Source organism: Manis pentadactyla, chromosome X, assembly GCF_030020395.1.
Source record: "Manis pentadactyla isolate mManPen7 chromosome X, mManPen7.hap1, whole genome shotgun sequence".
In the NCBI taxonomy this organism is placed as follows: Eukaryota; Metazoa; Chordata; class Mammalia; order Pholidota; family Manidae; genus Manis; species Manis pentadactyla.
Genome location: NC_080038.1, coordinates 853,833 through 869,597, shown reverse-complemented (window position 1 = coordinate 869,597; position 15,765 = coordinate 853,833). Strand labels below are relative to the sequence as shown.

General features: G+C 61.2%; 1 protein-coding gene across 1 annotated transcript; it reads right to left on the bottom strand.

Moving 5' to 3' along the window:
* Positions 1-5,790: 5,790 nt before the first annotated feature.
* On the bottom strand, positions 5,791-14,663 carry LOC130678892 (A-kinase anchor protein 17A-like). Its single transcript, XM_057495421.1, has 5 exons — positions 14,505-14,663; positions 12,284-13,061; positions 11,374-11,522; positions 8,527-8,767; positions 5,791-7,474 (listed from the first exon to the last, which is right to left on the bottom strand). Exons 2-5 carry the CDS (start codon positions 13,043-13,045, stop codon positions 6,560-6,562), a joined length of 2,067 nt encoding a protein of 688 aa, XP_057351404.1. The 5' UTR covers positions 13,046-13,061; positions 14,505-14,663; the 3' UTR covers positions 5,791-6,559.
* Positions 14,664-15,765: the final 1,102 nt, after the last annotated feature.

The following is a 15,765-nucleotide window of genomic DNA, read 5'->3' as shown; positions in this document are numbered from 1 at the left end:
ATGCTATCCAGCCTCTGCTTGGGCCAACCCACTGGGACACAGGTGGCCAACCAGGGCAGGAAGGTCCCTAGGGGTGCAAGTCGGTTATTCACACAGCTCACGAAAGGAAGAAATGTGTTTCTGCAGGGCTGGTGGCTGGAGCCCCGAGGAGGGGGGCTCTGAGACAGGAGTGGTTCCCCAAGAGCATGTGCAGGGCCAAAGTTCACGTAGTGTCACCCGGCTTCAGGAGGGCCTTGCCCCGGATCTGATTTCATGCGATGTATTTTATTACTGCGTTCTCCTTTTACATTTATTTTTATTTTTAAAGTATTTTTTCATTTTATTTTTAATTCATTTATTTTTTTCACTTCATTTACCCTTTTTAAATCATCTTAGAATTCAGTTTAATTTGATTTCGTCTCTGCGGGACGGCAGCCACCTCGGCGCTGTCCAGGACACGGTGACCGGCCGTCGATGGCATTTGCCTGGTGGGGCTGCAGGTAGCCCCTCTCAGACGCTGATCTACAGGGCTGTCGGATCACCGGGGTCTTGCTCGAGCCGACGACTTCAGGAGTCAGGTGGAGGGTGGAGATGGGGGCCTCATGGATGCCATTCCAGGCAGGCACCAGGGCTCTGCTTTCAGAAACAGTCTTTCTTGAAAACAAGTTAAAAAAAAAAACAAGGAATTTAGATGTTGGGCGAGCGAGCACCACCGAGTGGACCTGCTTTCAGGAACAGCATCTCCCTGGCCAGCCAGGCCCTCTATGGTCGGCTTTGTGCCAGAAGAAGGCAGAGGCCAGACACAGAAGAACCCAGTCGGCGGGGCTGAACGGGGACACCAATGCACGCTGACCGGAGTTTTTAAAAGGCGAACCTACCTCATGGCTTTCTCCTGGGGGAGGCCAAACGTTCTTGAGCCCGACCGTGGCGATGGTGGCCTAGCTCTCAATATCCTAAAACACACCAGATGGTATGCTTGAAGCAGGTGGGCTTTAGGGCATGTGGGTTACAGCTCACACGTGTGGGAGGCGAACAGGGAGATCCCAGTTTTTCCTCGGCTTCTGAGTACACAGGAGGTGAGGGCACTTTGGTTGCATTCACATTGGTAAATTCTCAGCCACTGGCATGAGCGCATGGGCAAAGTCTCCAAGGGTCGCGGTGCTGCATGCCCGCAGGACGCAAAAGTAGGGGATCCCAGATGAGGAAAACCGTGGTTCCCACAGAACAACGCCCTCCGGGGTGAGTGCCTTCCCCACCGTGCACGTGGGACCAGCACATGTCCTGGGAAAAGGTTTAGGAACAGTTGGGGTGAGCTGGGTCAGTCTGATACCTCCAAGATCCACCCTGGCAGGCCCGGGTGCCCTGCATCAGGGAGATGGGCTGTTAAACACAATGGGGCTGAGGCTCAAGTGAGCAGAACCCCAGGGCTGGTGGAAGTGGAGCAACGTAAACAGTGTTGCTGGACTGCCTGCCTCAATTCCAAAACGCACCTTCGCCCATTTGCCTTACATGTGAACGTTTCTGATGGGGCTGGCGCATGGGGTCATACAGTGTCCCCTGGAAAATGCCCACAGCCTAGGAAGGCCAGATGCATCAGGAATTGGTTCTTTGCAGGTGGGAAAAAGTAAAGATCTTGAGGTGAGCAGAACACGCCAAGCAGAGATGAGGCAGCCGCCCCCCACCCTCCCACCCCACCGAGCTGGACAGCCATGCACACTGGCCATGGGGGTCCCAGATGGCGGGAGGGGAGGCGTGTCCTCCGACTTCTCCCCAGAGCAGCCTCGGGGCTCCACATGGTAGCCCCCTGAACCAGGCAAGGCTTATCAAAGACCGAGGCGGACAGGGAATTGGAGTGAGTCACCTCCAGAAACCAAGAAAAGAGAAATTACTGAAAAAGCCAGAACACTACACACTGAGGTTGTTCTCAGGGTGAACTTCCCATTTTACCCATTTTAGAGTGAACAATTCAGGGCCTTTTAGCACAATCACAAGGTTGCACAATCATTCCCCTCTCTCTGGTTCCAGAACAGTCCACCCCACAAGAAGGCCTCCCCAGCTCTCCCAGCTGCCGACAGCTACGAATCCTTGTTCTCTCTGTGGATCTGCCTGTTCTGGGCGTTTCCTATAAATGGACCCCCCCACCATGTGTCCCTGTGTGTATGCGTCTCTACCTGAGCACTGCAAGCTCAGGTCCATCAATGCTGTGTGCCTTTCAGGGCTGCCCTCCTCTTCAGGGCTGAGTAATGTTCCCTTGTGTGCATGGACCACATGTGCATCCGTGACACCGGTTCCCCGTTTATGGCCATTGTGAACGATGCTGCTGTCAACGTCTGTGCACACATTTTCATCTGAACACATTCTCAACTCTTGTGGGTATAAACGTAGGGGTGAAAAAGCTAGGCCACAGGGTAATTCTGTTTAACTTCCTCAAGAACTGCCAGCCGATTTTCCACAGCGGCTGCACCACTTTACATTCCCACCACCAGTGCCCAGGGGTCCCATCTCTGCACGCCCTCGCCTGCACCTCTTTCCTATTATGAATAGGGTTTGTAGGGCCATTCCAGTGGCCGTGTGTTAGAAACAATTCTAACATCAGTTTCACACATTCTATTTTCAAACTGATTTGTTGCTAACACACATTAAAACTGCAGAAAGGCTGATGTTTTTGGCTGAAGAATGTGCTTTTCTTCTTTTTCCTCATTGGAAAACACATATGGACTTTCCTCACTGAGCCTGCCAGTCGTGGGCCAGGAGGGTCCCAGCAGGGGCCAGAACCCTCTGCCTGGGAGTTAAATTTTTTTTTTTTTGGTATGATTAATCTACAATTACAGAAAGAACATTATGTTTACTAGGCTCTCCCCTTCACCAAGTCCCCCCCACATACCCCTTCACAGTCACTGTCCATCTGCGTAGTAAGATGCTGTAAAATCACTACTTGTCTTCTCTGTGTTGCACAGCCCTCCCTGTGTCCCCCACGCACTATACATGCTAATAGTAAGGCCCTCTTTCTTTTTTCCCGCCCTTCTCCCTCCCTTCCCACCCATCCTCCCCAGTCCCTTTCCCTTTGGTAACTGTAGGTCCATTCTTCGGTTCTGTGATTCTGCTGCTGTTTTGTTCCTTCAGTTTTCCTTTGTTCTTATGCTCCACATATGAGTGAAATCATTTGGTACTTGTCCTTCTCCGCTTGGCTTATTTCACTGAGCATAATACCCTCTAGCTCCATCCATGTTGTTGCGAATGGTAGGATTTGTTTTCTTCTTATGGCTGAGTAATATTCCATTGTGTGTATGTACCACATCTTCTTTATCCATTCATCTACTGATGGACACTTAGGTTGCTTCCATATCTTGGCTATTGTAAACAGTGCTGCGATAAACATAGGGGTGCATCTGTCTTTTTCAAACTGGAGTGCTGCATTCTTAGGGTAAATTCCTAGAAGTGGAATTCCTGGGTCAAATGGTATTTCTATTTTGAGCATTCTGAGGAACCTCCATACTGCTTTCCACAATGGTTGAACTAGTTTACATTCCCACCAGCAGTGCAGGAGGGTTCCCCTTTCCCGGGAGTTAAATTTTAACCAAGAGGAAGAGCCACAGGCAGATAAGAAGCCACATGTAGACATGAGAGGGAACGACGGTCATGACGGTGACCCAGTGCTTGTGGAGGAGGCTGGGGCTGCACTGGGGGAGGGGTGCTGTTGTTTCTGACTGTGTCAGGGAGACCTCCACACCTCTCTGCCGGGAGAGCATGCGGTGACCCAGGGAAGAGCAGCCCCAGGGGATGGGTGGTAGGTGCCAAGGCCCTGGGGCTGGAGAGAGGCTGCGAGCCAGGCTGTGCCTACAGGGGTGCAGTCTCTGCCACACTGAGCAGCTTCATCCTGCTGCTGTTTGGGGATAAAACTTGGGGGCCTGAAGAGGCAGAGAGCCCAGGGGTGCCTCAGCAGGCAGGGGAGAGAGGGTGCAGCCCGGGCAGGAGAGCAGAGAATAGGGTGGGGAGAACAGTGCTGCCATCAGCTCCAGATGGACTAGACTGAGTGACCCTGTGATACCCGGCTCATGAGAGAATCCCACAGGCTGGGGGCAAGTCCCACGGGCTGGGGGCAACTTGTACAAGCTGGGGGCTTATGCAGAACACACTTGGATCTCTCATGGCTCTGGGGCCAGGAGGCCCAGGTCAAGGCGCCAGCAGGTGGGTGTGTGGTGAGGCCTCCTGCTCAGGGACGGCATCTCCTCACTGTGTCCTCATGTGGACAAGGGACTGGGGCTCTGTGGGGGTCTCCCTGTAAGGGCCCTCATCCATCGTGAGAGTTGCACCCCGTAACCTCACCACATCTGAGAGGGCCCATCCTGACCCCACCCCGTTGGGGGGGTCACGATCCACACGTGGATTCTGGGACACACTCAGCCCATGGCCCCCCCACACCAGGATGCAGCCGGTAGCTGTCTGTTGTGGGCTGATGGGAGTGACATCCTTAGGTGCAGATGGGCTGCACGCCGGCCCAGGAAGGGCTGCCTGGAGGAAGAGGCTGTGCACACAGGGAAGAAACAGGCAGGCACTAGTCCTCCAGGAAGGCGTGACAGCCCTGATGGGCACACCCTGGTGGCTGTCACACAGGCAAAGCCTGTAGACCCCAGGAGAAAAGCGTTACACTCAGGCTTCCGCAGACACAGCCACCCGCAGCTGGGCCGGGCAGCAGAGGGCAGAGCTGAGGGTATGCACGGGGAAGCTCGGCGAATGACGCCCAGGGACACCAGAGAACCTCAGGGCATGACCCTGACTCCGTCCACCAGACTCTGTGCCGTAGGTCAGGGTGGCGTCCTCAGCTTTCCGGGACCCCACAGCCAACGACCCACAAGGCCATGCACCCCTCCTCCCCGCTGGGCGCTACCCCAGCATGGGGATCCACCTGCCCCATCTCCACCCCCGGCCAGAAGCCCCCTGGCTGTGGAGTCTGAGCTGTGTGGTCTGCGTACCCCTTTGCTCCCCTGGGCACAGATCCCAGCTGCCCACTTGCCATCACGCTGACCCCCTCGGTCCCGGGACATGTGTCCATCACGGGACACGTGTCCACCACACGTCTCCAGCTCAGGCACACTCGGGCTGTGCCCGAGCTAGAGACTCCCTGACGGCACAGACCCCGACCTCAGAGATCCTCTGACCTCGGAGACAACATCACCTGAGGTCACCTGACCTCAGACCCCCGGACCCCGGGTGACACCTGGTCCCAGGGTCCTTGTGCGCTGCCAACAGCTCAGACGCTCAGGGCTGGGCAGCGGGTACCCTGGTGTGGCTGCACAGGAGGACTGAGGGCCTTTCCTAACCCCGGGGGTCAGAGCACACGCAGGGGCCCACAGCTCAGCTGGGGGCGGGAAAGAAGCCATCCACAGCGAGGTGGGCCCTGGGCCCCGTGGTGCTGCGAGTCGGGTGGGAGGCCCCAGACTGGCCCCCATACACCGACAGGTCAGGAAGCCTAGATGGACAGGAGGTCACACACCTGGGTCCGGCGGGGCCACGGACCATGGCCACCCCATCCCCAGGCAGGAAAGAACAAGTAATTCCCCTTTAAGTTGGCCTTTTAGGTTTGGATGGACTAGTAACCTTGTGACCTTGCTAAGAGGGGTGCCCCATGAACACATGGGACGCCTCTGGGGAGCCACATCTCCTCCTCGGGTCCCCAGCCTGAAACACGCCGTGCGAAGCAGCAGTTCTGGGGGAAGTGAATCATTTCCACCCGCTCCAAATCCTCTCAGCCAGGCTCCAATCGCTGACGCAGCCCCAAAACTGTAAGACACACAACTATGGGAAAGTGTGTTCACTGGAAAAGGGTTTTATTTCACCATAAAAATGCAACCTGGAATGAACACCACCTTTCCTAACGTGAACGTTACAACTACTCTTAAGGACTTCTGAGCTTTGCTTGGAAAAGCAATTAATTATAAAATTTAACAAGTGTGCAGCCTTAAATCCCTTTTGAAACGTTCCAAGTAAAAATAACTTAGCAAAACAGCTCTTTAAAAAAACCACACACACGCTACCCTTGACTAGGAACCAAAGCTTTTCACCCGTTTTTAGACCCAATTACTTGAATTCGTGAGAAGTGAACGTTTCTGAAGGTGAGGGGGCGTCCAGCCCTGCACCCTGAGCCCAGTGGCAGCGCCTTGGGTCGCTCCCGGCGGGATGTGGGCCTCCTTCACTGAGGACGCAACGGGCCTGACCCCTCCGTTCCTTCCGCGTCCCAGACCAGAACTGCTTCCCAACCGGTGCCAGAACGGGGAGAGCAAAGCGCCAGGAACAGGGCCTCCCCCGCCGCTGTGGGCACGTGCAGCCAGGCTGGTGGCAGGGGAGCGCCTCGGCGTTCAGATGCTCGGCTGCGGCGCGGGGTGGCCTGGATGCGCCACCGCCTGCGCGGCCTCCTGACTTACAGGGCGGTGCGAGTAAAGCTCTCCGTCAACAGTTTTCTGGGTAAAGTAAAGCTAGCGGCCGCGGCCCCCGGAGGGCGGCAGCGCGCAGGTTCCTGGCGCCGGCGGCTGGGCCTGCAGGATCCAGATCTGCGCAGGCCCCGGCCTGGGGCGCGCCGGCATTACCTGTTCCAGGTGCTGCGGTGGCGGCCGGTGGACCCCGAGCGCGACCGCTCGCTGCGCCGCTGGCGGCTACGCTTGCGGCCCGAGCCGCCTCTGCGGCCCCGGCTCCGGTCCCTCCGGCCGTGCCGGTCTCCACTGCGCGACCTCCGCGAGCGCGAGCGATCCGGGCTGCCGCTGCGCCGGCGGGGGCTGGCGTCCTCGTGCGCGCGCTTCCTGTGCGCGCGCCGCTCCCGCCGCCCGCGCTCCGCACTGCCCGCCCGCGGCCGGCTCGCCTCCCGGGGCCTGTCATCGGCGCTGCGCTCCCCGCTGGCGCGGCCGCGACCCCCGCTGGGCTCCCGGTTGCACTTGTCTTGCTCGGAACGCGCGTCCTTCCTGGGCGCGCTCTGCTCGCTGGTGGCGGGCGGGCCCGCGGGCTGCTGCTGGTTGTCCGGAATGCAGGCGAGCACAGCCGGGCACCGCTTCTCGGGGGAGCCGGCCCGGCGCGGGTCCTGCGCCTGCGTGCCCGGGGCCTCCTCGGCCACACGCCCGTTCACGCCGCTGGGTGCGCGGCTGCCCTCCGGCTGGGGCGGCGTGTCCTCGGGCGTCCCGGGGCGCGGCGGGCCCGCGACAGATGGCAGCACGGCGGCGCCCACGCAGCCGGCCGACACGGTCTGCAGGATGTCCAGCACGGGCTGCAGGAGGCCTGCGTGCGCCGCTGCGAGCTCGTCGTGCGTGCGGGGGTCGTCGGCCCTCTTGCTCAGCAGGATGCTCAGCAGCCGGGCGCGCAGCTCCTTCTCCTTGCGCTGCAGCCCCAGCGCCCGTTCCTTCTCCTCCTCCACGCGCCGCAGCTCCGCCTCCTGCAGCCGCCGCCGCTCCTCCAGCTGCTGCAGGCGCAGCGACGCCTCCTTCTGCTCCTGCTCCTGGGCCTTGGCCGCCTGCAGGACAAAGGGGCGCACATCTGAGCCCCACCTGCGCCCCACCAGACACTCCGAGGCGGCGCCGGGGTCTGCGGTGCCCCGCGGCCGGGGCTATGGCCAGAGGTCCTGGCCAGACCCGGCCCGCCCGGCCCTGCACGCCCGGGGCCGCCACGCATCAGAGCGAGCGAGGAGCCCCCGCACAAAGCTGCCAGGCCAGGCCTGGGCGGGCGTCCCAGGCGGGCCGGGCCCTCCAGGTGCCGCGGGGCCTGCGGGAGGGTCCCAAGCAGTCACCAGCGGCAGGGAGCTGAGATTACGGCGCGGACACACGCTGCCGCGGCCGCCGCAGGACGTGGTGGCCTAGCCTGGGTTAGTGTCTTCAATATTCACCATGGAACAAGAGCTGAGCGGCCACCTGTCTCAGCACGCCTGCCATTCTCCTTCCCGGGACTTATCACAACTGTAAGTAGACAACAGGTTATGGGGTCACCCCGCGCCAGATGCCGGGGCGCGCGGCCCCCTGAGCAGGAGCTCCGGCCATGTCCATCCACGTGTCCTCGACCCGGCTGGCGGGAGTGCCAGTGGCCTCCGGGAGGAGCACCGGGGCGCATGCCGCACGGCCGACAATGCCTGTGGCTGCGGAGGCGGCGCTCCCGGCTCTGTGGCGCACGGGCTTTCCCTGGGCCACCCCTGTACCCGCCAGGCTCGGCCCTCGTCCTGCTGCCGCGGCCGCTGGCTGGCAAGGGTCAGAGCAAGGCTGGCTGTCCAGGCCACGCATCTGCGGCGGGAGTCGAGTCCCGGGCCTGGGCCCCCTGGCGAGCTCGCCCTCGTGGCTCCGGGACTGGCAGCCCCGATCCCGGTCCCTGGAAGGCTGAGGGCAGCCCTGGGCACGTCTGCGCAGTTACCCGGCCCCTACGTGCTGGAGAGGTGCGCGCAGAGCCCCGGACGCGGACGCGCAACACCCCGCCGGGAGGCAGTCCCGCCCTGGGCTCCGGCAGCAAGTGGCGGCGGACGGACGGGACCGCCGGGCAGAGCGCGCGCGGGGCCACCGGGGCGCGCGGCGCGGCAGGTACCTTGGCCCGGCTCAGCAGCTCCGCCACGAGCCGGATGGACTGCAGGTTGCGCTGCGACAGCACCAGCTTCCGCTCCTCCAGCCGGATCTTCCGGTGCAGCTGCTTCTGCTCCTCGGCCTGCAGCCGCTCCAGCTTCCGCTGGCTCCGCCGCTGCGCGCGGTCCCGCTGCTTCTGCTCCCTCCGGCGCAGCTTCTCCTCGCGCTTCCGCTCCCGCTCCCGCTCCTCCAGCTCCTTCTGCTTCCTGCACAAAACGCGCGCAGGGCGCCGTGAGGCCGAGGCGCCGGGGCCCGGTACGTGGGGGGTGGGCGGCAGGCCTGCCCGCGCCTGGCACTTTAGCTCATCCCCAAGCAGACTTCGCTGGAACCCGAGGAGCGCGTGTCCGCGAGGGTGAGGGTTTCTGCATCTTTCCGGGGGTGCCCGCCAAGGGGTATCCCGAACCCGAGCCCCTGGAGGAGCCTGGCTGACGGCAGCAGGCTGGGTTCTGAACCGGGTTCCACCTACTGGTGCCCCACAGCCATGGGATGCCAGTCGCACAGAGCTCTGCCCGCCCAGGAGGCAAAGCCTGTCTCGGGGGACCCCGCGTGGTGACAGGGGCAGCCCAAGACCTCCCCCTGCAGCCTGGGCAGGGGCCCACAGGGCACACCGGGCAGAGCGCAGGGACCCCCAGACAGGCTTCAGTGCTGAGACGACTCCCAAAGCCCCCAGGGGGTCAGCGGGCTGCGGAGAGCCCGGGCCTCCCTGCAGAGGCACTAGGAGCCCAGAGCAGGGACTCGGAAACCCAGCGCCCCCAGAGGCCAAACAGGACCACGCAGAGGGGGCCGGGCTGACCAAGCCACAAGGAGCCACAGGCCACAAAGCGGCGCACCAACAGGCCCCTGGCAGGCGTCCAGGCCCCAGGCTTCCAGATATGCACATCTCAAGGGACCGCAGCCCAGCAGGACCCGCAGGAGCAGCTGACCATCCCGCGGACATGAAGTCCACGTGCAAGCTGTTCCCTACTGCAGCCCAAGGCCCGAGGCTCACGCTCCAGCCTCGGGGACGCTGGGCTGGCTCACTGCAGGCAGACTCAGGCCACCAAGGGCAGCGGGCTCTGGGGCCAGCCTGGCTCCCACCACAGGCAGCATCTGTCACAGGCCTGCCCCTCAACACTCTGGGGCCCCTGCCCAGGTCAGGGAGCCCATCCTTCCCACGCCTCCCGGCCTCAAAGGCCACAGGCATGGTCTTCCTACCCCAAGGAACAAGGACACTTGACCTTTCCTGCGTCCATGAACAAAGCCTAGAGCTGCTCCGATGTTCTGTGGGGACACCTCTGCAAGACTGACGCTGGGACTGCGGGTCACAAGGCAGGACAGGGCCCCAGACAAGGGCCAGCTGGGCTGCACACAGCACAGGGTCCACAGACTGAGCCTCCAGCCACTGCTCGTCCTGGGTGGGCTGGGAGCTGCCAACATGGGCACGTTCCACGTGGCATTAAGCCTCAGGGGCCCTCCCAAGCCCACTGGCGAACCCCCATGTCCACACAGGGCCTGAGTCCACAAGGGGGACCTCCTGAGTCCTCACAGGCTCCTCCTGAACCTGCAGACCACGTGGGCCCCCGAGTCATCACAGCACGCCTCCAGCCCAAACACACTGCCCCCAAGTCCTCACAGACCCCACCTGAACCCCGGAGCCCACAGACAGCCCCCCAGGAAGTCCTCCAGCTCCTGCCATGCCTGTATGGAATCCCTGGAACCTACACCAGCCCCTTCTGAGCCCCTCAGGAGTCATCACCACCCCCCTTCGCCCACCTGGAGCCCTCCAAAGTCCACAAGGGCCCGGGCCCTGCCGAGTCCACATGGGCCTCCCATGTGCTGCCCCATCAGAGGGCGGCTCTGTGCCCAGCACCTGCCACGTCCTGGCGCTCCTGCGGGCTCCTCTCCCCCAACTACATCCACCTGTACACACATTACTGCCCGGTCCTCTCCCAGTCAGCAAGCAGACTCCGGGAGCGATGTGGGGCTAGGCCAAGCGTGGTTGGGACCACTGCCCGGGCATCGGCCCATGGAGCGGAGATCCAGGCCACCAGCTGCCAACACAGCTGCATGGGGCCATTACTGCAGTGGTGAATTGGGCCAAGCAGACAAGTGCCCCCAGCAGGGGACATGGTTACACCCATACACAGGACAGAGACTGCATGGGGCAAATCCACTAACTCCAATACGTCTAACGTTCACAAGATGGCAGGACGGAAATGCGTGTGGGACACAGGCACATGCCAGCAGGACGCCCCGACCGCAGCAGTACGTGGAACACAGGCAGTTTCTCACTTGCTAAAACTTTGGTCGTGTCGTTGCCTAAGTCATATTTGCAACACCAAAAGACCGACTATGATAAAGGAAAAAACCACGGCTGGGTCAGCCTCTGGGGTCTGTGCCGCCACGGAAGGCGGCCCGAGCACCACCCTTTCACATAAAGCCTGGTTGCCATCTGCGCTCTGCTTCCCTGTCAGCATGGCCTCTGCCTCAGTGCCAACCCGCAGGATGGCCAGACGCCCGCTGTGTGTGCAGGACACAAGGACAGTGCCCACGGGGAGGCTCGGCAGGAAGGCAGGCCAGGCCCCCTGCACACGCCACATGCAAAGCGGGCTCCCCGGGACCAGCAGGGTGCACGCAGATGACACATGTGGATGCACAAGAACAAGCACACGCAGACACAGAGATGCACACACGCACACACGTGCACAGCCACAGGCAGATGCAGACACGCACACAGACATATGCACACACACACACCAATGCAGACACCCTCAGATGCATGCACGTGCAGACACTGATGTGTGCAAACGCACACGCGCACGCACAGGCGCACCTCTCCTCTGCACGCTGCCGCTCCTCGGCCTCCTTCTCCCGCCGCTTCTGCATCTCTCTTTGCTGCTCCAGCTCCTGCAGTTTCTGCCTCTCCAGCTGCCGCTTCTTAATTGAGGCATCACTCAGGTGTTTGGTCGCATCAAAAGACACCTTCAAGAGCAAAGCGGAGCAACAGACGTTACCTGGGCACCGTCCCACACACAGCAGGCTCCCCACCCGCCTCACAGGCATTCTGGGGACTGTCCACTGGCCGGGACCCACCCTGCAGACCCACGGAGGCCCCGGCACTCAGGTGCTTGGCACTGAGCGTCCTCCCCTCCCCTGCCACCCCTGCAGGAGTGCCAGTGCCTCCCCAGGGAGCAGGAACCGCCACCAGGCTTAATTGGCCTCACCCTTTATTTCAAGGAAGCAAGCCAGCCCTCTCAGAAGACACGTTCCCTCCTGCAAGCAGGGGCACCCCCATTCCATGACCCACCCCCTCAACCTTGCCGCACAGGGCATCTGCCTGCCCTACACTAACCAGAGCTGCAAGCGGGTCCTGCCACAAAAACCTGGCTCCCCTACCAGGCTGGCTTCCTTGTCACCGCAAAGCCACCCCAAATCAGAGCCCACCCCAGCCAGACAGACTGAGCCCTCACGGAAGGACGTTCTCTTGGCCTGAACACAGCTGAAGTTCACATGGAAGTGGCCCTGGCCATCACCTTCCCCACTATATTAAAATACTTGGGTCCTTTGATGTGTCCCTAAGAAACAGATTTTGTAAAAGCCAAAGGGTGGCCTGATTCTCTACCTCTGCACCTGAAATCCTGGGCACAGGCCTGTTGCAACTGCAGCCGTGGGCGGCTGCCAGAGCCTGGGAGGTGGGGGGGGGGGGGGGAGGCGACGCCGACACAGGCCGGGCCCGGGCTCACCTTGATGTTGCAGGCCACCGCCTTGCCGTCCTCGCCCTTGTACAGGAGCTTCATGCCCCGCAGGGCGCTCATGGCCTGGATGAAGCCCGCGTACTCGCAGTACTGCACATACGCTTCGAAGTTCAGGTGCCCGCCGAAGCTGAAGGTGTGGAAGTTGCGCCCGGTCATCTCCTCACGGTAGGGGTCCAGCATGGGGATGTCCACATTCCGGATCTCACCGAACTTCTCGAACACCTTGAGCAGGACCTCCTCGCTGGGCTTCTCGGAGCCCGACTCCCGGAGCGCGAACCACTTGCAGGGCAGCCCCTCCAGATGGATGGTGTCCGGCCGCTCCCCGGGCAGCGTCTCGTTCATGTCCTTGGCGTCGCGGAAGAAGGAGTCCCAGTCGTGCCGCGTGGGGAAGTCGATCTTGAACTCGGCGGCGCGCACCTTGAGGATGTCGGAGAAGCCGCTCAGCTTGATGGTCTTGCCGTCCAGGCAGGCCAGGAAGGACTTGACGAGGCTCTTGTTCTCCACCTCGCCCTCGAAGCGGATGAAGTCCATGGTGCTCTTGGAGATGCGCAGCGTGGAGAACTGGTGGTTGTGCACCATGCCCTTGAGCCGCTCCATCACCTCCCAGTTGGAGATGGACTTGCCCGGCTGCTTCAGCTGCGGGAGGGCCACGCTGATGGTCATCTTGGTGATGGGCTTCAGGTAGAGGCCGTAGGGCCGGCACAGCTCCACCGCCTCAGACGTGTCGTGGACTATGGTGGCCGCGGCCATAGCCGGCACGTGGGGCCTGCAACAAAGGCACACAGTCGGGGTCAGGAGGAGGCCAGGGATGGGAAACGAGGCTGCCTCTCTGCCACGTCACAGAAGCTAGAAGCTGCTCTCTACCTCATGAGAAGCCATCATCACCTGAGAGTTTGTTTTTCTTCTTAATCACAGGAAAGGGGGAAAAACGGGGCTGACAAAAACTTTTAAGAACAGCTTAAGGCCAAGCCTGTGTCAGCTCAGATCTACACCCAGTGCCCAGCAGCAGCTCTCCCCTGGCCCTGCAGCACGAGCAGGGCTGGGCTGGCTTCCTACCCCGGTAGGTACAGTGGGGAGAGGCGAGGCAGCCCGCACAGCTCCCGGGAGGCTGTGGAGGCCCCGCTGGGGAAGGGACAGGGCAGGAAAGGGCTTCTGTGACGGGCTGAGGAGGAGGCCCTGAAAAAAAAAACAGGAAGGACGTCTGGGCTGAAAACAACCAATAACCCAGGGTGATCCACGTTAAACATACAAGGGCCTTCCCTCGACGGGGGCTCCAGCCCCTTGGCGCTGTTCCTCCCCCACCCGCTCTAATGCAGGCAGGTCTTCCTGGTCTGAGAAGCCGGAACTTCCAGAAAGCCAAGCTCCTGAGAAGAACCTGACCCACAGAAGCCCAAATAACCCGCCCCCAGCTCTGCTCACAGGCTTTTCCTGCCAGAAGACAGACAGGGGAGGGGCCCCAGGGCAGGACGGTCCCAGCAGGATGCAGGAGCCACCTGTGCGGGTCCAGGGTGCTTGCGAGGGGCTCCCGCCCGGCTGAGACCACAGCCCTGCCCCCAGGACGCTAAGGGCCGCGAGGGGAGCCCGAGCCAGAGACCTGGCTGCCCACCCTGGTCACCTGGCTACCCCCGTTTCCACAGCACTTCCCCCATCCCTTCGGCTGCCCTGATACCCCAGGCAGCACCTTCGGCCTCCCTACCTCCCCCAACCACCCACTTCACCTGGGTAGGTCTGTGCACCTCCGGGCACCTACGGCCTCCCTCTCCCAGTTTCCTGGAATAGCCGCCCCTTTACCTCCCGTTCCTGCACCCCGGCCTCCCTGGCACCGCCCAGTATGAGGCCACCCTGGGTCGCCAAGGCTGTGCCCCCAGCCTCCGCCACCCCACACCCTGGCAGGCCCTGGCTTCCAGGAACCCCCATCCCAGTATCCCCCGGGCCCTAGTCCCTGCAGTTCCCTGGACCTTGCAACTCCTCTACTCCCCAGTACCCCAGTCCTTGCAGCCCCCCCGGGCCTGAGTACCCCCGGCCTTTACAGCCCCGGGCCCCGGTATCTCCGGGCTTCCCGGTTTCCCCAGCCCTTGCGACCCCCGGCCCCAGGGGTCCTCGGGCTCCCAGACACTCCAGCCCTTGCAACTTCTGGCCCCCAATCCCCCAGCCCCGCGCCCCCCGGAAGCCACGGCTCGCGGAGGGACGCGGTCGCGTGTCGGCTCACCGGCGCGGGGCTCCTCCTGCGCCCCCCGGCCGCCGCCGCCGCCCTGGCCCGAGCTGGCCGCCCTCCTCCGACGACCCCGGCAGGTGCGGCCTCCCAGTCCGGCGCCAACACCGTCCGCGGGAGGGGCCCCAGACACTACCCGCCGCCGCCCGTCCCTATGACGTATTTCCGCTTCCGGCGCCCGGGCTCGCGAAAGCCGCCGCGCGGCGGCCTCAGGTTTCTCCGGCCGGCTAGGACCCGCCCTCGAAGGCGGGACTTCCGGGGGGCCGGGGTTTGTACTGCGCGTGCGCTGGCGTTCACCTTACCCCGCACCCCGCGCTGTGCCCGGGGCCTGCGGAGGCCCCACCTGGGGCTGTTGGTGCGCAGCCCCGCCTACGACCACGGAGGGGCCGGGCGGCTTTTGCGCCTGCAGTTACCATAACTACTGCCCGCAAAATAATAAGACCTAATTATACGTTATCTGTGATCTAATAGCACATCTATGATTTGGTTATTTTTATTTATCTTGCATAGTGATTAGCTGTGGAATATAGCTGTCTTATACCTATATGCAAATACACAATGCATACACTGCTTTTATATGTTTTAAATGGCACATTGATGAAACTTGTTCTTATAGAATTGGCAAAATTTAAATGTAACGATATAATACATTTTACATATGATGCATACTACAGTTTCTGTACAATTGCATAGTTGGGAGCAAACAAATTTCAATTGATTAAGCTCCCACATTATGCCATGTGCGGCACAAGGCATGTTCCGCTGCCCCAAATATGCCAGAAGCCCCCCAAACCGAGAAGCTGGAGTCGGAACAAGAGCACAGACCTTCTGTTGTTCAACACGGGGTGAAGGTGGGTGAAGGGACCCTGATGTCAGGTGGAGTTTTAAAAACAAAGGTGTTTTGTGGGGTATCTGGTAGGTACGAGTCACGTTCCTTTAATACACGGCCCATAGAGCAAACATGGTCAAGATCACCACCTGGCAAGGAGGAAGCAGAGATTCCAGGGTCTCCAAGGAAGGGGAGCACTCGGAACCCAGACAGGTTTCTCTGTGGCTGTGTACACACCTTGGCTGTCTTTGCTTCCCTTCTCGTGCCTTGGGGGAACACGGAGATGGGTGTTTGGTGTTTTCAAAGCTGATTGCATATGAATGGTGGGTTTGCGTCCCTGCAGAACTGTCTAATTTAGAAACTTTTTTCACTCTGCTCCCCAAAGCATTTGCAAAGCAAATTAAGACTTGAGATAGTGGCTCCTCTAGA

Excerpts from the sequence above, each read along its gene's own strand:
- LOC130678892 (XM_057495421.1), bottom strand. The coding sequence starts at position 13,045 with ATGGCCGCGGCCACCATAGTCCACGACACGTCTGAGGCGGTGGAGCTG. Across the intron at positions 11,523-12,283 it reads CGGTGGCCTGCAACATCAAG|GTGTCTTTTGATGCGACCAA; the intron begins GTGAGCCCGGGC and ends TTGCTCTTGAAG. Across the intron at positions 7,475-8,526 it reads AGCTGCTGAGCCGGGCCAAG|GCGGCCAAGGCCCAGGAGCA; the intron begins GTACCTGCCGCG and ends TTTGTCCTGCAG.